We start from the raw sequence: 23827 nt of genomic DNA, 5'->3' as shown, positions 1-23827 counted from the left end.
TTTTGTTATGTCAAGGAATAATTTTTCAATAAATGCCATAACTGTGTATTTTGTCCTGTTTATTTACCGCTAACCTATTGGCAAAATTTTAACCACAAACTTTAAAAGCTTTTTAGAGTCAAATTTTAAGATGTTGGATGATCATAGAAAGTAAAACTCCTGGTAAGGCGCCCTAACAAAATATAGCCAGGATTAATATTTAACACCCCAGGATATCTGTAAGTACCCTTGTTTAAATTTTTGATAGTAGTAAATATTCCCTAATCCCTAACTTCTTCTTAACGAACTCACAACCTTAGCTCTCCAACCAAAACACGAGCCGCCGTAGCAAAGTAGTTTTTAGAAATATCCCCTAGTTTTCTCGACCCTTTTGTATTTAAGCAGTATCTAAATTTTCCAAGCTTTTATCTTCCCCCTTATTTCTAAGTGCTACAAACTGCATCTAAACCAGTCCCTTAAATTCTTTAACCATGACACTCTCCTTCTTCCTATACTCCTTCCGCCTCTTATCTTTCCCTGTATTATCAGTCTTAGCATTTCATATCGCGGTCCCCTCATTACGTGTCCCAGATATTGTAACTTTCTTATTTTTATTGTGTTTATTATTTCGCATTCTTTACCCATTTCTCGCAGTACTTCCGTGTTCGTTTTCCTCTGTGTCCATGCTATTCTAAGCATTCTTCTGTAACACCACATTTCAAATGACTGTAGCTTATTTATGTGTTCTTGCTTTAATGTCCAGCTTTCAAGTCCATATTGTAGTATCGAGAACACGTAGCATCTCAAAGCTCTTGCTCTCAGTTCTAAGCTAAGGTCTTTGTTGCAGAGAACTGTTTTCATTTTTACAAACACATTTCTTGCTATTTCTATCCTGGTCCTTATTTCTGTTGTTTGATCATTTTTCTCTGAAATCCAGGTTCCTAGGTATTTGTATTTATCAACCCTTTCTATCGGTACATTCCCAAATGTATGCTTGTTTGTATGTTTGTTTTCTTAGTTATTATCATGTATTTGGTCTTTTTTATATTCATTTTTAGTCCATATTCTTCACAGAAATTGTTTGTTTTGTTTAGTAGTAGTTGGAGTTGTTCAGCAGAACTATGACACTAAATTTTCTTAAAAATTTGACATTATACTATTTTTATAGTTCCAGTTATTTTGTTACCATTACTAATATGAGTTTTTATAATGAGGAACTGATAAGATTTTTGTGCTAATGGAGTATAACAAAAATGTGCTATTAAGAATTTTTCATCAGAAATTCCCTGATAGACGACAACTAAGAAAAGAAACGTTAAAAAATATACTACAACGGTTTCAACGGACTGGACACTTAGATTATGATAAATCTGATCGAACAAAAACTATTGTAAGTGAAGAAAACAGGAATTAAATGTAATCCTTAGTGTCACTGAGGATCTGCTTATTAGTACAACCGTTCTGTAAGTATCTAGTCTGTTGAAACCGTTTTAGTATACTTTCAAAAGTTTCTCTTTTTGATTGTCGTCTATCAGGGAATTGCTGATGATAAATTTCGAATAAATCACGAATAACTTACAAATTAAAGCACTTAGCTATAGGGAATGCTTAATAAATAAAAAAGTACCAAAAGTATCATTTCATTACAATACTAAAATACAGGGCGTTCCATTTAAGAAAACTCTGAAAATACTCATTCCGAGTTTTGACCCACCTTTTATACTAAAATTAAACATTTCGCTATACTGTTAATGATTAACAGTAGTAGACTATATTAAAAATCGTTTGAATATAAACAGAAAATTTGATGTCAAATCATTACAATTCTACAGGGTGTAGATGTTGTTACGAAATTAAAAGAAACGTAATTAACTTTTAAACTACCTCGTATAATATTACAAAACTATATATTCTAAGAAAGGAAACATTGAGGACAATCCAAAAATGTAAAAATATACAGGGTGTTCCGTTTAAAAAAACATAAGTTTGTGTCACCCTGTCAATACGCACTTCCTTGTATATTTGAAAATATTTTTAAATTATGGTAATATGTGTGTCCCAACTTTTACCTAAATAACTTTTTTTCGTATCTCTTACGACAAACGAGTAATTGGACTTTGTCCCACTAATGCCCCACCCTGTATATTATCTCGCCACCGGAGTCAAGGGCGTCCACGTGGATTTCATTCAGTTGGGACTTCTTCCCATGCCAGCTTTACTGTTCTTTGGTCAGAATGTCTTCTGAGGTGTCCTGCCCATTGGAGTCTTTTGGACTATTTCTTTTATTATGTTGGCGTCTGAGTTAGTGATGAGCGAGACTGGTCTTGGTCTTGCGGTCTTGGTCTTGGTCTTGCAGCAAGACCAAGACCAAGACCAAGCTTGCAAGAACAAGACCAAGACCAAGACCGAACCTTGCAAGGCCACGCAAGACCAAGACCAACTTTCAAGACTCTTGCACTTTTTTGAGAAAAATTGGTTTTTATTATTTAACTTTATTTTTTTAGTTCAATAATATATACTGACATTGTAAGAAACCTTAAACAAAGTCGAATTTTTAAAATACATAATATTTTAGTTATATTTTTAAGTCGTTTTGATTAAGTCAAACGGTTTGCATTTTCTCAACCTTCAAAGTGTCCAGAAGGCAAGTTTTCAAACGGCGACAGTTCAAGGACAATTGAAATTACTTGTAAGACAAAAAAATGTAATGATAGATAGGGTAATCCATTTAAAAAAAATGCAATTAAAAACGGTTTTTATGTACCAGTAGTTTTCGCTTTTTTGTCTAATAAAAATATTGACACTTATTTCAATTCTTTTCGCATAATCGAGGAAAAATGTAGGTCGTTAAATTTAAAATTAATACAAAAAATATCATAATAGATTTTGAAAAGGGATCCACAATGCTGTGAAAGCATTGTGGCCTGAATAAAAGATAACTGGTTGTCGATTGTAATGTGTCGAGCTTGGTATCGCAAAATCCAAAGCTTAGGTTCAGTTTCTGAATATAATGACAAAAATTCCGATACTGGGAAATTTTTAAAATTATTTTTTGGATTAATTTTTTACAATCAACGAAAGTTGGAAGTTGAATTATTTGTGAAAATCCCGGATGACAAACGTGTAAAGAATTTTACTGAGTTGAAAACTATTTGGAAGAATCTAGGTTTTCCCCAGAAAGGGCCAGTAGTACAAATAGTATGTGCCGCACTTAAAATGCATGCGCATCATTTCAGTGTGTTTTAAATTCTAGTTTTTACTACCCACATCCGAATATTTTCAACTTTTTAAATGTCATAATGGGTATTCAAGCCAAAAATATGTGAAAATAAAAAGTGCGAATAACTCGTGTTACGAGAGCAATGTAGTTTAAATAAAATTAAAGAACTGCAAGATAACAAATTACAGAATTAAGCGTTTATAACTCCCCATTAGTTTTAGTTATTATGTTATAGTATTAGGTATATAAATAGGTATGGTAAATATTTACGTATTTACTAAAAAGTATGTTTTAGTTAGTTAATAAAAAAAGTTAATTTAATTAAATAATGATTAAATAGAGTAAAAAATATTTGATTTTTGTGTTCTCTTAAAAAAATTTAATTTATGTTCTTAAATTTGACCCTCGTAGGATAAATACTACAGTGTTCGAGTGAAAGGAGCAGATCATTATCTGTTAACAACTATAAACCGTTTATCCCTTTTCGTAAAATCCGTGAATTGAAGGTCCCCGACCATTTGCGACACCTTTAAGAAGCTCTTTTTCTTTAACATTTTATTAAAATACAGGGGCAATAAACAATAATCCAGACTCAAGACGTGGTCTGAAGGCAGGCGGCAGGTATCGACAGCATGCAAAACACAACGTGACACAACCGAAGGCCGGCAATTGCAACAAGGGTTGTAAATGCAGGTTTTTCCTACTGATAAACATTACCATTATAAAAATATACTCTAATCTCTTTATATAGAGAGAAATAATTAGGTCATTAGGTGAATGTATAATGTTAAAATTGGTATCCGTTTGAAACTACATTCTACATTCTGTTAAAATTTTAAAGCAAAAAATATAGTTTCATTCTTCACATCTTTATTTATTTCAATGTACATTTTATTCGAAATTGTTTGGTTCAAATTATTACTACCAAAAAAGCAAGACCAGCAAGACTCTTGCAGCAAGACCAAGACCAAGAACAAGACCGGCTAGTGCAAGACCAAGACCAAGACCAAGACCAAGACTGCCTTTTAGCTGCAAGACCAAGACCAAGACCAAGCTTGCAAGAACAAGACCAAGACCAAGACTAGCCTGGTCTTGGTCTTGTTCTTGTTTTGCTCAGCACTAGTCTGAGTATAGTCTTTCGAGCCCTTCGTTAGTTCTTATCCTATATTGTCCTGCTGCTTCTTCAAGAACAGGTCCAAATCTCTTCCTTAGGAGTATTCTGTCCCAGACAGAAGTCTCTTTTATATGTTTGCCTTCGTTTGTCGTATGATTGTTTTATATTGTTGTATCTTTGTACGTCTTGTTAGTTGTTTCTATTTTATAAGGTTATGAAGGGCATAAAGACATCTGTTACCGGCTTGTACCCTATTGTTTATTTCTTGTGATCCGTTATTGTCTTTAGTTAATGTTGTTTCAAGATACTTAATAAATTCTCTGATGCGCTCAAAGTTAAAGTCATCGATGGTGATGTTCTGCCTCCGATTCTATCTCTGTTTTGGTTATTGCGGCTCATATAAATATATTTGGTTTTACTTTAATTGATTAAGAGCTCCATCTTCTCTGCTTCCTTCTCGAACCTGACAAAAGCTCTTAAAGCTCTTTCGTCAGCTATTTTCTTGTGGTGTTTTAAAATATTATACGAATACCTAAAAACGATAAAAGTGGATATAAACCTCAAACAAGTCTATGTAAAGATGAAAGTGGGCAAATAAATCAGTGACCAACAGAAAGTCACAGAAACCTGGAAGCATTATTTTCAGACACTACTTGGGACACAAGTAGACATGGAAGATGAAATGGGTTCGAACTACATAGAAGAGAATGAAGTAGAGAATGGAGTAGAAGCTCCAACCATAGAGGAAGTTCTCGAAGCTATTAAGCCCACAAAAACAATAAAGCCCCGGGAGTTGACGAAATACCAGCAGAATTGTATAAGGTAGGTGGCGACCACCTAGCAAGTCACATTCACGCGCTCATCAAAGACATAATATGGCAAGAAGAGAAAATACCCGACGACTGGAAGAAAAGTATAGTATGCCCGATCTATAAAACAGGAGACAAACTCCAGTGCAAAAACTACCGTGGAATTTCTCTACTATGTACAGCATATAAAGTCCTGACATATATTATAAACCAGCGGCTCCAACCACTACCAGAAAATATTATTGGAGAGTATCAGACGGGCTTCCGACGGGGAAGATCGACTCTGGATCAAATATTTACAGTCAAGCAGATCTTGAGAAAATCATGGGAATACGACATTGATGTCCACAACGTGTTTGTAGACTTTAAACAGGCTTACGACTCAGTCAAAAGGAACAAACTCTACAATATATTGCTATATTGGGTGAATTGGCAATACCACACAAGCTAATTAGACTCATTAAAGCTACAATGGATGAAACTCAGGCATGTGTACGAATACAAAACCACCGGACAGACTTTTTCAAAATTTCGCAAACTTTGTTTAACCTGGCACTGGAGTATGCGGTTAGGCAAATGCAAACTGGACGAGGAAACCTACTGATCAACCGAACGGTTCAACTGGCCGCTTATGCCGATGATATTAATATTATGAGTAGAACATCAATAGGAGCACAGGAAACATACACAGAGTTAAAAACGCAAACAAAAAGGCTAGGTCTGGAAATTAACACAGAAAAAACAAAAATAATGATATAGACGAGAAGAAATATCTATAGTCCCACAAAACATTATACATGCAGATGACATTGAAGCTGTTGGAAAGTTTATATACCTGGGAGTAGAAATATATGCCGATGACGGATCAGAAGATGGAGAAATACGAAACAGAATAACGCAGGCAAACAGAGCTTATTTTGCTCTCTTCCATATATTTCGGTCTAAAAATGTCCACCGAAATACAAAGATGAGAATCTATAAAACCTTAATTCGACCAATAGCATGCTATAGCAGTGAAGCATAGGTCCTGAAAGAAATATCCAAAAACAAACTCGACACATTCGAAAGGAAAGTACTAAGGAGAATACTAGGACCTGTGAGGGAAAACGGAATTTTCAGAAGCCAATACAACAGCGAGCTTTATAAACTTTATAAGGAAACACTCTTGTCAGACTTCATTAGAATACAAAGATTGCAATGGGCCGGACATGTGATAAGAATGGGAGAGGATAGGCTACCAAAAAGAGCATTGAATGTTAGAATGCAGGGAAAGAGACCGGTTGGAAAACCAAGAAAGCGCTGGGAAGACACAGTAAAAAGCGACGCACAAGCCCTTTTAGGAGTCCGTGTATGGAGAAGGGTAGCCACAGACAAGCAAGGGTGGAGGCAAAAAATAAAGGAAGTCAAGGCTCAATTTGAGCTGTAGTGCCATAGAAGAAGAAGTTTTAAAATATTATTTATTTCTTGCCATTACTTTCGCGCATAACAGATATAAGAGACTGAAAGAAGCGCTAAAATCGGCAATATTTCTGTATACTATAATTGTATTTTAATGTTAAAGATGTTCAAAAGTTATAGTAATCACTAAATACATAGTTAGTGAAAAAACATTCCTATTAATTAAATAATTAATGAATAATTTAAGCTATTATGCAAGTAACGATTGTCCAAAAAATTTCAAAAACTAACCGAAATAGCCATCTCTATTTTGCTGGTGAAATAATACAACTAGAATAAATACACTTGCTAATGTTTACATCTAGTAGTCCATGTGGTGAGACCGTCCCTTCTGAAAAAAAATTCTGATTCTGTTTCTTTGTGGATTCCTATTCAAAAATGTCCCCTTTAAACAAATCTGAAGGGTGCCGGGCGGAATTTTTGGGCAGAAATTTGTTTAAACAAATACAAAAGATTAAGTTTTTTGCCCTGGAATATATATTTTTAGGTTCTTTGGGTCATTCTAAACAAGAAAGGTATCCTGTAATTTTTCTGAAAAATTGATAATTTTCGAGTTATAGGCGATTTAAAATCTGAAAAATGCGAAAATACGCATTTTCGAGGCTTAAAAACACCCTTGTTGAGCTGGCCCCCCACCTGTAAAAATTAAAAAACAAATAGACCTGATTTAGGAGCTATTTATGAGCTTTCATATTCCGCAAACTAAACATTTTGAGCTCGTTCCACTGAGCAGGAATTTAATATTTTATTTAGGCTGACTCAGCCCCCCCCACTTGAAAATAGGAATATTGAATCGATTTTTGCGGCAGAATTACAAGCTATTTATGAGCTCTTGAAATTATATAGTTTCGATTTTTGAGCTCATCCCCTTCACCCCCAAACAACCCTTTAATTGATTTAACATAAGAGAAAAATACTGAGAAAACTTAAAATATATTGTATTGCGGATATAATTCCTATAGCTTATATAGTCTAAGAATAAACTATTAAATCACATGCATTTAGATTATTGAGCCACAACCCCTTCGCAAGAAAACCACCCTATCTTCCTGGCTTAAGAGAAAGTTGTACTTAAAATGCATTAAATTAATTATTTGGCGACTACAGATCATTTAATTATAAGCTCCCAAATTATGCGCATTTAGATCAGTAAATTGCAATTTATTTTATATAGTGCAGTCACTGAAGGTAAAAATCAACGATTACCTTCAATTTCGGTGAACCTTCATCGATTTTCACGAAAATTGGTCAATGGTTAGAGGATACCTCAAGAAACAAAGGTGACATGGTACCACCTTGCGCCTTCACCCTGAGGGTGGATAGCGCCCCTGCTCGTGGGTGAAAATTATTTTATAAAAAGTAACTGCACAAATCAATAAAAGAACAAATTATAAGCAAAATTTATTATATAAACTTATTAAAATAAGTCAATACTTTTTAAGTTATTAAAGATGAAAGATTTTAATTATTCGTGAAAAAAATGCGTGTTTTGAAGCGGTTTTTCGTAAATCACTGAAAAACTGTAAGTTTTTACAAAAAAGTTAATAGTAGTTTAATTCGTATAGCTGATATTCTAAGAATAAACTCTTAAATCACGCGCCTTTCGATTATTGAGCTACAACCCCTTCGCAAGATAACCATCCCATATTCCCGGCTTAAGAGAGAGTTGCACTTAAAATAATTTAAATTAATTATTTAGCGACTACATATCGTTTAATAATTTATGAGCTCGCAAAATATACGCATCTCAATTATTAAATTGCCATTTTCTTTCTAAAGTGCAGTCACTAAAGGTAAAAATCAACTATGACCTTCGATTTCGGTAAATCTCCATTCATTTTCACGAAAATTGGTGAGCGGGTAGACTGATAGAGAATACCTCAAGAAACAAAATTAAGAATAACAACTTAGCCGGGGGTATATTATGTCATCCCTTCTCTGGGGTGAAAATTACTTTATTAAAAATAACCGCACAAATCAAGAGAGGGACAAATTCTAAGCAAATTTTGTTATATAATGTTATTAAAATAAATCAATACTTTTTGAGTTAATAAGGATCAAATATTTTAATTTTTGTGAAAGAAAATGCATGCTTTAAAGCGATTTTTCATAAATAACTTAAAAACTGTATGTTTTTACAAAAAAGTTTTCATCACTAAAATTTAAGCTAATAAAAAATAACTTACTTAAGCAATAACTTACTTTAAATAAATTAACATTAAAGGGTTTTTCAAGTAAGCAATTTATTATATTTTTTATTAGCTTCAATTTTAGTGATGACAACTTTTTTGTAAAAACTTACAGTTTTTGAGTTATTTATGAAAAATCGCTTTAAAGCATGCATTTTCTTTCACAAAAATTAAAATATTTGATCTTTAATAACTCAAAAAGTATTGATTTATTTTAATAACATTATATAACAAATTTTGCTTAGAATTTGTCCCTCTCTCGATTTGGGGGGTTATTTTTAATAAAGTAGTTTTCACCCAATTTAGTGGTGGGGGGGGGGGCTGACACAGAATATTAAATTCCTGCTCAGTGGAACGAGCTCAAAATTTTTAGTTTGCGGAATATGAAAGCTCATAAATAGCTCATAAATCACTGCTATTTGTTTTTAATTTTTGCAAGTGGGGGGGGGGGCAGCTCAACACGGGTCTTAAAAACTCATATTTAAATTAGTATTTTTGAGGTTACCAGATACTTACGTTGAAGTTTAAACATTCAGCTTCAAGATTCTGAAGAGTGATTGTGTCTAACCTTAATTTAAAGCGTTGTTTTTTAATTGTTAAATATACATGTCCATCCGATTTTTTTGCCGGTGCGGCGCGCTCTATTTCAAAAATCTCCAATTTTCCTCCGAAAGATATTTTTTTAGATTCTTTGGGATATTCTAAATAAAATAAGTTTTTTGACATTTTTCTCAAAAGTTGATAGTTTTAAAGCTATAAGCGATTTAAAATCCGAAAAATGCCAAAAAACGCATTCAGAATGTTTAAGCTTCAATTTAAGTATCTGGCAACCTTAAAAATACTAATTTAAATATTAGTTTTTAAGCCTCGAAAATGCGTATTTTCGCACTTTTCAGATTTTAAATCGCCTATAAGTCGAAAACTATCAATTTTTAAGAGAAATTACAAGATACCTTTCTTAATTAGAATGACACAAAAAACCTAAAAATATATGTTCCAGGGCAAAAAAACTTAATCTTTTGTATTTGTTTAAAAAAATTGTTTAAACAATTTCTGCCCAAAAATTCCGCCCGGCACCCTTCAGATTTGTTTAAGGGGGACATTTTTGAATACATAAAGAAACCGAATCAGAAATTTTTCCAGACGGGAGCGGTCTCACCACATGGACTATAGCGTGTAGTGTTGCATTCAAAGGGTGTATAGTGTATATCTAATTTAAATCTAAACAGTCGGTATAAAAACAGATACTTGCCAGATTGGATGACATCTAGAAGTGTGCAACCGAAAGTGGGGGTTTTCTTGGTTTTGAGGTTGTCGAAGATTTCTTGGGTAAGGTGTTTCTTTAAGAGGGATTTGGAGTTGGAATCTTTAATCTTGGCGAATCCACTTTCAAGTTTGTCCAAAACTGCAGCGTCAACCATGGTGGCTTTTCTGTAAAAAAATATAATATATCAATACTATATGTATTAACATTAATTTGATTTTATTTTAAATTTCTTTCCAGTTTTCGAAAAACTTATAGCACATATTTACATTTTTTTTACTTTACGTAACTGTATATTTTGCTATACAGTTTTACTAAACTGTAAAATAGACTCTAAGGACAGAAAAAAATGACAAAACTATCAATTTTGAAAAAGTTGTTTTCAAAATTTATAATTGAAGACCTGGGAGATTATTTTGAGAAAAATAAGATTTTACCAACTTCAACACACTTGGCAATAGGTCAAGAATGTTGATTGTCTGTTTGCTGAAATTGTAAGTGAGCCAACTATATGCTCGAACATTAATGTAGGAAAATGGAAGCTACTAAATTTTCACAAGATGATGAAAAAATTTCTTTTGGCATTACTGACTGTTACTACGAAGAAGACAAATACATCGTGAATTTTTGGTGTTCAATTTATGCAATTTAATTGAATGGTTAATGATCGTTATATTACTAAGGTCGAGATGCTGTTCAGGCAGCTATTCATAGGGCAATAAGATGATTTAAAAAAGGTATACATTGTTTGAATATACCAGTAATTGAGAAAGGTCATGTTGCAACATTTATAGGGTAAACAAACTGAGAGAGAATGGTAAAGACATTATTGAAATATATACTCGAAGTGTGAAAAACTCTGCAGATCATTTTGATCAGAAATACGTCTTTCCAAAAAAAGCTGGAAGTGTTTAAATACCATAGCCATCTTTTGATTCTCTGATCTATTTACATATGTAGGGTTGAAATACTTGACGAATCACAGTAAAAATCAGAAAGAATCGAAGTTGTCCTAGAGTATGAAATATACAGGGTGTAACGAAAATACAGGTCATAAATTAAATCACATATTCTGAGACCAAAAATAGTTCGATGAACCTAATTTACCTTAGTACAAATATGCACATAAAAAAAAGTTACAGCCCTTTGAAATTACAAAATGAAAATCGATTTTTTCGAATATATCGAAAACGATTAGAGATTTTTTATTGAAAATGGACACGTGGCATTCTTATGGCAGGAATATCTTAAAAACTAATTATAGTGAAATTTGTGCACCCCGTAAAAATTTTATGGGGGTTTGGTTCCCTTAAACCCCCCAAACTTTTGGGTACGTTCCAATTAAATTATTATTGTGGTACCATTCGTTAAATTCAATATTTCTAAAACTTTTTTGCCTCCTAGTATTTTTTCGATAAGGCAGTTTTTATCGAGTTGCGGCTTCTTTTTTAATATGTTTACATAAAAATTTTATGGGGGTTTTGTTCCCTTAAACCCCCAAATGTTTGTGTATGTTCCAATTAAACTTTTACTGCGGTACCATTAGTTAAACACAGTGTTTTTAAAACTTTTTTGCCTCTTTGTATTTTTTTGAGAAGGCACTTTTTATCGAGATATTACTTCTTTTTTAATATCGTTTAAAATATACCTAAAAATGTAAATCTTAAATAAATTTTCATATTATTACTAAGTCTCCATAATCGTACTTAGCCATATACACAAATATGTGGTGGATTTGACAAATATTCAAAATATCACGATAAAACCTGACTTTTTGAAAAAGTATTAAGAGGCAAAAAAGTTTTTAAAATATTGTGTTTAACTAACGGTACTACAATAATAATTAAATTGGAACGTACACAAAAGTTTGGGGGGGTTTAAAAGAACAAAACCCCCATAAAATTTTTATGGGGTGTCCAAATTTCACTATAATTTTTTCTTAAGATACTACTATCACAAGAATGCCACATGCTTATTTTCAATAAAAGATCTCTAATAGTTTTAGATATATTGGAAAAAATAGATTTTCATTTTGTAACTTTAAAGGGCTGTAACTTTTTTTATGTGCACATTTGTACTAAGGTAAGTTAGGTTCAATCGAACTATTTTTGGTCCCAGAATATGTGATTAAATTTATGACCTGTATTTTTGTTACACCCTGTATATGCTCAGTATATGCCATAAACACAATAGAATCAATAAGTAAATAAAAACATACAGATCCCTATACTAAAATGAATGTTCCAGTGAAAACAAAAAATGTGATCCATGGTTTGGACATTAACATTAGCAAGGCTAGGAATGCAACACAAAATCCACAAGTCCACAGAAGTACAGATCACGATTTGCGAAATACTAGTAAGCTAAAAAATGTTTTTTATTTTGTGTAAGGTCACTTTTTTAGAGAGGAGCAAATGATTTTTTTGCCCTTCTGGTGATTTAGTTTCAATTATTCCTAGTTATTGCTTCCATTCCTGTTATTTATGCTATTTCCAGTACTTTGTTGGTGTTTGTCATTTCTGGTTATATTCCTTCGTATAGGACATGGTAGTTTTTGTAGCCTTCTTATACACACACACAGACGCACATGTATATGTATATATTTTCACAATCTATAAAGCACATCATTACATCTTTCCATATAAAGGATAGATTATGAAAAAGTGTTCGATAGAGTGCAACATCATAAATTCGTACATATACCAAAACAACTCGATATAGAGCAAAAAGACATTCGTTGCATAGAAGCTCTTTACTGGAATCAAACAGATGTCAAGGTGGATAACGAAACAACGCAAGCTCAAAAAATTCTCAGAGGTGTAAGACAGGGATGCATTCTCTCTCCACTATTGTTCAATGTATATTCAGAAAGGACATATCTTCCAGGAAACTCTTGAGGAATGCGAAAGTGGCATCAAAGTAAATTGTACCTGGGTCAATAAAATACGATATGAGGATGACTCGGTCTTAATAGCGACCAATATAGAAGACCTCCAAAACCCTCTTAATATAATTGGAGAACATAGCAAGAACCTGGAACTTAGCATCAACATAAAAAAGATGAAGTTCCTTATAATCAGTCGTCAATTATGTCAACATCAAAATGCAAGACTAGCGTATAACAATCAAGATGTAGAGCGTGTAAGAAAATTTAAGTACCTGGGAACCTGGCTATGTGAAGACTGGATGTCAGATGTGGAAATTAAATGTCTGATAGAAAGGACCAGAAGTACATTCATAAAATTCAGAAACGTCTTTACGAGCTCTGACTTTGACCTGAACCTAAGACTACGATTCACGAAATGCTATATCGGTCGGGGCTCCTATATGGCATGGAAGAACGGACTTTAAAAATAAACACAATAGATAAGCTAGAGGCATTTGAGATGTGTATTTATCGACGAATCCTTAAAGTACCCTGGACCGCACGAATAATAAATGAAGAAATCTTGAGAAAAATTGGTACAGAGCCACAACTACTATGCACAATTCATCATAGAAAAACGGCATACCTGGGGCACGTAATATGAAACGAATAATACCAATTTCTGCAAACCTTAATTGAAGGAAAGATCGAAGGAAGAAGAGGATGGGGAAGGAAGAAAATTTCATGGCTCCGTAATGTCAAACAATGGACAGGGCTAAGAAACATAGGGGACCTAATACAAACTACGAGGGATAGAGAAAAATGGTCAAACGTGATCGCGAACATCCATTACTGGATTGCATAAGAAGAAGAAGAGAAAGAAGATATTATATATATATATATATATATATATATATATATATATATATATATATAAAAGATCAGAAGGGAAGTCTTTGCTGACAATGTTAGATAACAAGGTTGTATTATTGGGGAATTCAGCAAATTTTATGTTAAAAGAAAACACTTTTTACTTGATCCAAGCTTTTGTAAACTTTGTAAACTTTAATTAATTGTTTACATCGTCAGGGTATACTGCAATAAAAAACGATGGTAGTTTTTTTGGTATAGGACCTTATAAATGAATGTACTTACAGTAAGTTGTGGTTGTTCACAAAAAGGTGTTGTAAAAAAGTTAATAAAATTCATAAAATGTTTTGAAGTTTAAAAATGATGGTTAAAATAATTTTTGTTACATTGATTACTACAATTGTTTTTTATATTATAAACAGTTTTTTTTTAAACAAAAATATCACAGAATATATACATGACAGATCGGATTATACAAGTATAACTGGCAGGAAATATTAGAATGATTTATCATGAAAAATCAGTTTTTTTTAAGCTATTCAACCATGGTTTTGTTATTAATAAGTATTGAGGCAACTTCAATATGATTTGAACAATTATAATTGTGTAATTAAAGTCATTTGAGATTGGTATTAAGTTATTATTATTAAGATATAGTCTTAGCTTAATATATAGTTAGCCTTATTTTTAAGATGTAGGGCTTACGATTCTGTGATAAGAAGGCATCTGTACCAGGCTCTAAGGATACTTGGAATTTTGGAAAAAATGATCAGTTTAGTAAACATGACCTTAATGAAGACCGATAATAGAGTAAGGATAGAAGGAAGTCTAAGGAAAATTTAAAGTTAGGGGGATTAAAGCAAGGTGATCCGCTTAGATAATTGTAGCTCAATAGGCCTTAAAGGCTCATACCTTTGAATTTTCCACGGTTTTCCTACATCTTCTCCTGTACATATCTCCAATATCTCGCATTCTCCAATATATCGATTGTTTCCAGATTCCTTACATGTTTCTAACCAATTTTTTTCTCTCTCTCCTCTTTCCTTCCCCTCTTGTCAGCGTGTCATATAGCCAACTAAATCACTTTGTTCTGTTTCGCTTCCATAAGAAACTGTGGGTTGGTTTACTTCGGTATAATCTCAATTTTGACTTTCTGAAATATTTTTGCTCTTAGGATTTTGTGCAGAGCTCCGACAGTCTTCCTTCCTCTCGAAATTATTTTCTCAGTTTCTTGGCTTTCTTCCCCTTACTTGTTAGAGTTACTCCTAGATACTTAAACTCCGTCACCTTTAAAGCAATACTCTTTACTGGCGTTATCTTTGGTAATATCAATAGTGTTTTCTTCATATGCGGTCTGTCCCATTCATATACTTTGTTTTATTACTCGTTAATCCTCAGTCCATACTACCTAGCCTTTACTTCAAAGATTGAAAATACTCAGCAGTTCCCTTTCAGTCTACCATAAACATTACACGTCCACAAAGGCCAGAATCTAGCTGTTTTCTTAGATTATTTCGTTCTTATTCCACTCTCTCTCAATATTGTCCCCAACAAGAACTTGAAGAGCACTGTGGACAGCGGATCTACTTGCTTTAATCCCCCTAGCTTTAAAATTTCCTTAGACTTCCTTCTATCCTTACTCTATTATCGGTCTTCATTAAGGTCATGTTTACTAAACTGATAATTTTTTCCAAAATTTCAAGTATCCTTAGAGCCTGGTACAGATGCCTTCTTATCACAGAATCGTAAGCCCTATATCTTAATAATAAGGCTAACTATATATTAAGCTAAGACTATATCTTAATAATAATAACTTAATACCAATCTCAAATGACTTTAATTATACAATTATAATTGTTCAAATCATATAAGTTACCTCAATACTTATTAATAACAAAACCATGGCTGAATAGCTTAAAAAAAATTGATTTTTCATGATAAATCATTCTAATATTTCCTGCCAGTTATACTTGTATAATCCGATCTGTCATGTATATATTCTGTGATATTTTTGTTTAAAAAAAAAACTGTTTATAATATAAAAAACAATTGTAGTAATCAATGTAACAAAAATTATTTTAACCATAATTTTTAAACTTCAAAACATTTTATGAATTTTATTAACTTTTTTACAACACCTTTTTGTGAACAACCACAGCTTACTGTAAGTATATTCATTTATAAGGTCCTATACCAAAAAAACTACCATCGTTTTTTATTGCAGTATACCCTGATGATGTAAACAATTAATTAAAGTTTATGAAAGCTTGGATCAAGTAAAAAGTGTTTTCTTTTAACATAAAATTTGCTGAATTCCCCAATAATACAACCTTGTTATATATATTACAATAATAGCAAATGCCCTTCATGAATGGACCACCACTGATTGCATATTGCATTAAAACAATCTCTATCATTGGTAGTTTCTATTTATGTAAATTGAGCTGAGTCCTCCGCCATTATTTTGCTACATTTTAATAAGTTGGTACTTCGATCAATACAAATATCGTGTTATGTATTTATTGATACTTATTTAATTAATTATTGCATTATAATTTAAATAATTTAATTAGCCATTTAATATAGCCTGCAAATAAGTTAGGATAAGCATTTTTTAGGACCATAATTATCCACAGTACCACGCAGTACCACTGTTCGGACCAAGCTCCTCCACCATTATTTCTGAATAGTACTGTTTTTTTATTTTTGAACAATCAAAGTAATGACATAATACTAAAATAGATAAAATTGTGGAAGAAGTGTAAATAATAAGTAAAGCAGTGATGCATTTGGACACAAATAACACACAGTGATTTCCAAAAACACTTAAAATATGTAGAATAGATATACCAATTTGAATTTAGATATTTTTAAATATCAAAATTATATCTAGTAGATATATTCTGTATATATCTAACTACTTATTATAAACTTCAGATCAGAATTGATAGAAAAATCTACAAAGAAACCGTTTGAAGAAAATTTGACATTTTATTATGCATTCAAAAAACGTGACAAAATTTGACATTTTATTATGCATTCAAAATTATTTTTTGGTAGAAATTTCTTTCGCCTTTTTAAGGTTTTTGATTATTTTATATAGTTTAAATATTTTTTACATGAAACAAATACACTTCCTCAAGAAATTAACGCACCCCCTTAAAAACTGGTCATTTTAATGTCTCGAATTTCCTAAACCTGTTGTCCGATTTAAGTGATTTTTTAAACATATTATAGCCTTATTCTTTAACAATATTGCTGTAATAATATTGTTGCTAGGCTGGTAAATTGTCATTGTATATCGAGTGTACCAATCAAACCTGTGATTTTTTCTCAAAGTTCGCGTCACCCTGTGGAATATTATGGCATTTATAAAATACTGAAATTAAAACCCAACTATAGCCTCATGTTTTCCTAACATTCTGTTTTTTGATTAATTCGCTTATGTAGGATAATAAAAAATTTAGGTACATACTTTATCAACTAGCCTTGTTTTTCATCAATACAGGGTGTTTTTAAATAAGTATGGCAAACTTTAATGGGAATTCTGCATGAAAAAATAATGACAGTTTGCTTTATAAACGTATGTCCGCAAATTGCAAATACAAACTGACGATTTATTTATTGCTCTAAAACAGGTTGAGACATGCAATTGAAATTTGGTAGAACGTTGTGCTTCTTTTGACATACAATTAAGAATTTTATGTTCACCATTGGCGCACATAAGGGTCATATTACTTGTATGCGCGCCAATGGTGAATATTTAATTCCTAATTGTATATAAAAACGCAATAACTACGTCTTAAAACCCACCAAATTTCATTTGCATATCTTAACCAGTTTTAAAGCAATAAACAAATCGTCAGTTTGTAAGAAAAGATTCAACATCCCCTATCTCAGAAACGAAGCATTTGCGGACATACGTTTATAAAGCAAACTGTCATTATTTGTTCATGCAGAACTACCCCTTAAAGTTTGCCATACTTATTTTAAAGCACCCTGTATTGACGAAAAACAAGGGTAGTTTTTAAAGTACCTAACTTTTTTATTATCCAACAAAAGCGAATTAATAAAAAAACAGAATCTTAAGAAACCATGATGCTATAGTTGGGTTTTAATTTCAGTATTTTATAAATGCTAGAATATTCCACATGGTAAAAAATCACAGTTTGATTGGTACACCCAGTATACAATGACAATTTACCTGTCTAGCAACAATATTATTATAGCGATATTGTTAAAGAATAAGGCTATAACATTTTAAAAAAGTCACTTAAATCGGACAACAAATTTAGAAAATTCGAGACATCAAAATTGACTCATTTTTAAGGTGGTGCGTTAATGTCTTGGAGAAGTATACATGATCTATTACACCATTAGTTAACACACTTGTTTCCAGGACTTGCACTCCTTCGAAAAGGTTAGGGAGAAAATTCTTGCTGTACTGCTTTCTAAAGCTAGAATTTGTAAGACTCTTTGGACCCAAATGATCATCGAAATATCGTTAGTCATATGAGAAAGTGAAAGGCTATAGCCACAAGGGCTCTTGGAGGACATACGTCTTATTAAAAAACTATTCCCTCTAGTTTTTGTTCCACTATCACTTTTTCACGCTATATTTTTGAAATATCTAACAGCCTTTATAAAAATATTGACTCTATTTAAAAAGTCGTATAATACACACACATTTTTTCTTCTGGCCGGTGTTTGAATCACGTTGAGATTTTCTGTTCCTTTTTGACATATTGATAGCTAAAATTATTAAATACAGTCTATGTATACATAAACAACCAGTGAATAATATAGATAATAAGTACAGATAGAAAATGAAGCCAGTTATTGAAATAAAGAGAGCATTACACATATATTTGAGAACGTATATCTACATTGGAAATCTACTAAAATTGCAATACCGCCCATTTGTAAGACAGAGAAGCACATCACCGAGATCTAATGATACACTTTTGCTTAAAAAGAACTTAACAAAAACAGTTGAAGTTGAAAATAAAAGAGATAACATTTACATAAAGCGTTTAACACATTGTCAGGCAGACCCCATGCATAGACACCAACAGGATATTGTATATTGTACAAACCCAGAGTCGTCCTGTATTTCCTTTTTATTTTCCTTAGATGCACAACCACCCATCTTTGATTATAATATCTAGCTAAATAAAAAAATTTAACACTACGGGTAAATACTTGACAAGACCTTTTGGCATGTGTGTTAGGTGACGCCCTTCTGGTCACTTTTCAGACCTACTGTATAGCCCTTCCAGTTTTCCACTGATTTTAGCACTGTCTCCGGTGAACTATTGTATATTTGTTGCCGGGTGTCCGCACCACTGACACTCTGAGTATCCTATCCACAAGCTAGCTCTAACTCTACTCAATGTCTGCTAAAGGGGCGCTGTTCGCTACCTCTAATCGATAGATGACTCATTTAGCACGCGTCTCTACCAGATCGAATTTTCTGTTGTTGAGACATGAGCGTAACTACAAAAACTTCTTCAGGTCAATATTCCCTATAATTTAAAAGGAGACAATTATATTTTGGTACTTTTTTGTTCATATTTCATTTTTTACGATAGGGTTGATTGATACCTACATGGCTTAACAAAGAAAACGCACGTTTTTTTTGGAAAAAGAGTTTGTTTTAAATTCTCCTGCTACCTAGATCCCAATATTGTTCTGAAGCTGTTTCTTTGTGGCATATTTACTGTATTATTGCGAAATAAGCCACAATTTAAGTTAAAAATGAAATTTATTGACGTTTCGACTCCCACTTCGGAAGTCGTTATCGAAATACAAAATATTTATATGAGTTTAAAAAATCCTAGATCCCAAGGATATTAATTTAATCAAAAATATGTACTACAATCAGACATCGGCTGTAGGGGTGGAAGATAGTGAGACAAACCAAGTAGACATTCAAAGAGGATTCAGACAGGGATGCGTGCTGTCGTCACAATTATTTAATGTGTACTCCCAACTAATATTTCAGCAGGCACGATGGGAAAGAACTGCAGTTTTAAGGATTGGAGGGAACATAATTAATAACATAAGATTTGCAGACGATACCGCAGTCATGGCATAGAATATAGACGGTTTACAAATTCTTCTAGAAATCACTAACAGAGAAAGCAAAAAGATAGGACTAACCGTGAATATAGATAAAACCAAATACATGGTGATCCCGAAAACCTCTCTTGACAACATATATCTTACATTGGAAGGTAAACCGTTAGAGAAGCTGGACAAAAGTATAAATACCTCGAAGCAATTATAAAACTCACAGTTAGATCAAGATGAGGAGATAAATTTCATAATAGAAACAGCTTGAAAAGGATTTATAAAATACAAGTCAATGCATACAAATAAGAAATGGATTATGGCTATCAGATCGAGGTTCGTCGAATGTTATGTTTGGTCGCAAATACTGTATGGGGAAGAAGCTTGGACTCTGAAAGCCGAATTCGTAAGAAAATGCAGGCATTCGAAATGTGGCTATACATACAGGGTGGGGCATTAGTGTGACAAAGTCCAATTACTCATTTGTCGTAAGAGATACGAAAAAAAGTTATTTAGGTAAAAGTTGGGGCACATACAGTACCACAATTTAAAAATATTTCTAAATATACAGGGTCGTCCGTATTTACAGGGTGACACAAACTTATGTTTTTTTTAATGGAACACCCTGTATATTTTTACATTTTTGGATTCTCCTCGATGTAAAATATATGGTTTTGTAACATTATACGAGGTAGTTTAAAAGTTAATTACGTTTCTTTGTTAATTTCTTAGCAAAATCTACACCATGTAGAATTTTAGTGATTTGACATCAAATTGTTATTTTATGTTCAAACGATTTTTAATATAGCCAACTATTGTTAAACATTAACAGTATAGCGAAATGTTTAATTTTAGTATACAGGGTGGGTCGAAACTCGGAATGAGTATTTTCTGAGTTTTCTTAAATGGAACACCCTATATTTAAGTATTGTAATGAAATGATATTTTATGATACTTTTTTATTTCTTAAGCATTCCCTATACCTAAGTGCTTTAATTTGTAAGTTATTCGTGATTCTTTAAGCCAAACATTAATTGTAAGAAAAATTAAGTGAAATTTTATTAGGTGGCTGTGAAAATATTTAATCAAAAATAATTTTTGGAAAAGAAAATACATCATAATCTAGTCTGATCCTTAATTTAGTACTATTGGATGAAATATCCAAATAAATTCGTAGTTAAGGTTGTTGGTGCGAAAAATATTAATAAAAACATACAATATTCTACCTAGTCGGCTATGACACTAAATTTCCTTAAAAATTTGACATTCTACTATTTTTATAGATCCAGTTGCTTTCTTACCATTACTAATATGTATTTTTCTTATGAGAAACTGATTAATAAGATTTTGGTGCTAGTGGAATATAACAAAAATGTGCTACTAGCAATAAGAATTTTTTATCAGAAATTCCCTGACAGACGACAACTAAGAAGAGAAACGTTTAAAAATATACTAGAACGGTTTCAACGGACTGATCACTTAGATTATGATAAATCTGCTCGAATAAAAACTATTGTAAGTGAAGAAAACAGCAATTAAATTATGTAATCCTTAGTGTCACTGAGAATCTGCATATTAGTACAATCGTTCTTACAATCTAAGTATCTAGTCTGTTGAAACCGTTTTAGTATACTTTCAAAAGTTTTTATTTTTTTGGTTGTCGTCTATCAGGGAATTGCTGATGATAAATTTTTATTGCAAGTAGCTCATTTTTGTTATACTCTCCTAGCACAAAGCCATTTTAATCCGTGCCTCATTAGAAAAATTAATATTAGTAATAGTATCAAATTAACTGGAGCTATATAAATAGCATAATGTCAAATGTTTAAGCAAATTTTGTGTCATAGCCAACTAGGCAGGATTTTGTATGTTTGATTCATATTTTAAGCACCAACAACCTTAACTACGAATCTATTTAGACATCTCATCCAATGTTAATAAATTAAGGATCAGGCTAGATTATTATGTATTTTTTTTCCAAAAATTACTTTTTATTGGATATTTTCACGGCTACCTAATGAAATTTTACGTAATTTTTGTTGCAATTAATGTTTGCTTAAAGAATGATGAATAACTTACAAATTAAAGCACTTAGGTATAGGGAATGCTTAAGAAATAAAAAAGTACCATAAAATGTAATTTCATTACAATACTAAAATACAGGGTGTTCTATTTAAGAAAACTCAGAAAATACTCATTCCGAGTTTCGACCCACCCTGTATACTGAAATTAAACATTTCGCTATACTATTAATGATTAACAGTAGTAGACTATACTAAAAATCGTTTGAATGTAAATAGAAAATTTGATGTCAAATCACTACAATTCTACAGGGTGTAGATTTTGCTACGAAATTAACAAAAAAACTTAATTAACTTTTAAACTACCTCGTATAATATTACAAAACCATATATTTTAAGAAAGAAAACGTCGGGGAGAATCCAAAAATGTAAAAATATACAGGGTGTTCCATTTAAAAAAAACATAATTTTGTGTCACCCTGTCAATACGGACGCCCCTGTATATTTGAAAATATTTTTAAAATATGATACTATGTGTGCCCCAACTTTTATTTAAATAACTTTTTTCGTATCTCTTACGACAAACGAGTAATTAGAATTTGTCCCACTAATGCCCCACCCTGTATACGCGTATTCTGAAAATTCCTTGGACTGCAAAAGTCTCAAACGAAGAAGTTTTAAGACGCATTGGTTATGGCAGAAAGATTAAGAACACAATTAAAATAAGAAAAACATCTTATCTGGGCCCCATATGGAACGATATATTTATACTCCGCTACACGTCATCATGCAAGGAGGAGTAGAGGGAAGAAAAGGTTTGAGAAGAAAGAAGAAATATTCGCTGAGGAATATCAGAGATTAGATTGGACTAAGCTGTGTTAAACAGATATTTTACGTTGCAAAAAAGAAGTAATCGCCAATCTTCGTCAGAAGACGGCACAATAATAAGAAAAAGAAGATCCCTCAGCAAAGTTATTATAAATGTTTATAACCTAAAAAGTCTTAGAAAGATTTTTGGGGCTGTAAATGAAAATGGGCTATGGCGTCGAAGATACAACTTTGAACTAAACTGCTCGTCAAAAGTTAGGGATATAGAAAATTCTGCTGATATTCATAGTTGATTTTTCCGCGAACAGACGGATTCCGCTTTTTTTTATTTTAGCCTTTTCTTTAATATTTACACAGTTGTGCAAAGGTTTACTCAAACTTATTTTTTGTACTTATACCGGGTGGAAGAAAAAAATAGGTTTTTCTTGTGTTAAGTTTGAGACACACTGGAGGGAGAACGAGGTACAAATGTGAGTATACATGAGAATAATATTGTAGTCTTATGTTTTGTGAACATGCTGCTGTTTGAATGTCCCTGATATCTTTAGAAACAAAAAAAAATAGACGGTTTTGTAATTTAACATGTGTTTTAACCGAAACAAAAGTTTGAGACACCTTGTAGGGAGAAAAAGACAAAAAGGTGAGTATACCCCGATATTATGTTGTAGTCTCATATTTTTTGAATGTTTTATTTTTTTAAATTCTCTGATATCTTTAATAACAAAGAAACTAGACGGTATTACTCTTTAATATGAGTATTAAACATATTAAAGAGTAAAACCGTATAGTTTCTTTGTTATTAACGATATCAGAAAAATTAAAAAAATAAAATATTCAAAAAATATGAGACTACAACATAATATCGGGGTATATTCACCTTTTTGCCTTTTTCTCCCTACAAGGTGTCTCAAACTTTTGTTTCGGTTAAAACACATGTTAAATTACAAAACCGTCTATTTTTTTATTTCTAAAGATATCAGGGACATTCAAAAAACAAAATGTTCACAAAACGTAAGACTACAATACGATTTCGATATATACTCCCATTTGTACCTCGTCCTCCCTACAGGACGTCTCAAACTTAACATAAGAAAAACATTTCTTTTCTTCCACCCGGTATAAGTACAAAAAAAAGTT

The 23827-nt window shown here is 32.1% G+C and overlaps 1 protein-coding gene across 3 annotated transcripts in view; it reads right to left on the bottom strand.

The window, feature by feature from the left end:
- The window catches only part of LOC114336427 (arginine kinase), an 87130-nt gene that overhangs the window by 23289 nt on the left and 40014 nt on the right, over positions 1-23827 (bottom strand). The window contains exons 2-3 of one of the 3 annotated variants that reach the window (XM_050663576.1): positions 18866-19294; positions 10022-10200 (exon numbers count right to left, since the gene is read on the bottom strand). In XM_050663576.1, coding sequence (XP_050519533.1) covers positions 10022-10200; positions 18866-18918 — 232 coding nt within the window. In that variant the 5' untranslated portion in view covers positions 18919-19294. The remainder of the gene's footprint in view (positions 1-10021; positions 10201-18865; positions 19295-23827) is intronic. The other 2 variants (XM_050663578.1, XM_050663577.1) reach the window with 2 other exon arrangements.

The sequence above is a fragment of the Diabrotica virgifera genome, chromosome 10 (assembly GCF_917563875.1).
Source record: "Diabrotica virgifera virgifera chromosome 10, PGI_DIABVI_V3a".
Lineage (NCBI taxonomy): Eukaryota > Metazoa > Arthropoda > Insecta > Coleoptera > Chrysomelidae > Diabrotica > Diabrotica virgifera.
This window is presented reverse-complemented; position numbering and strand designations above follow the sequence as displayed.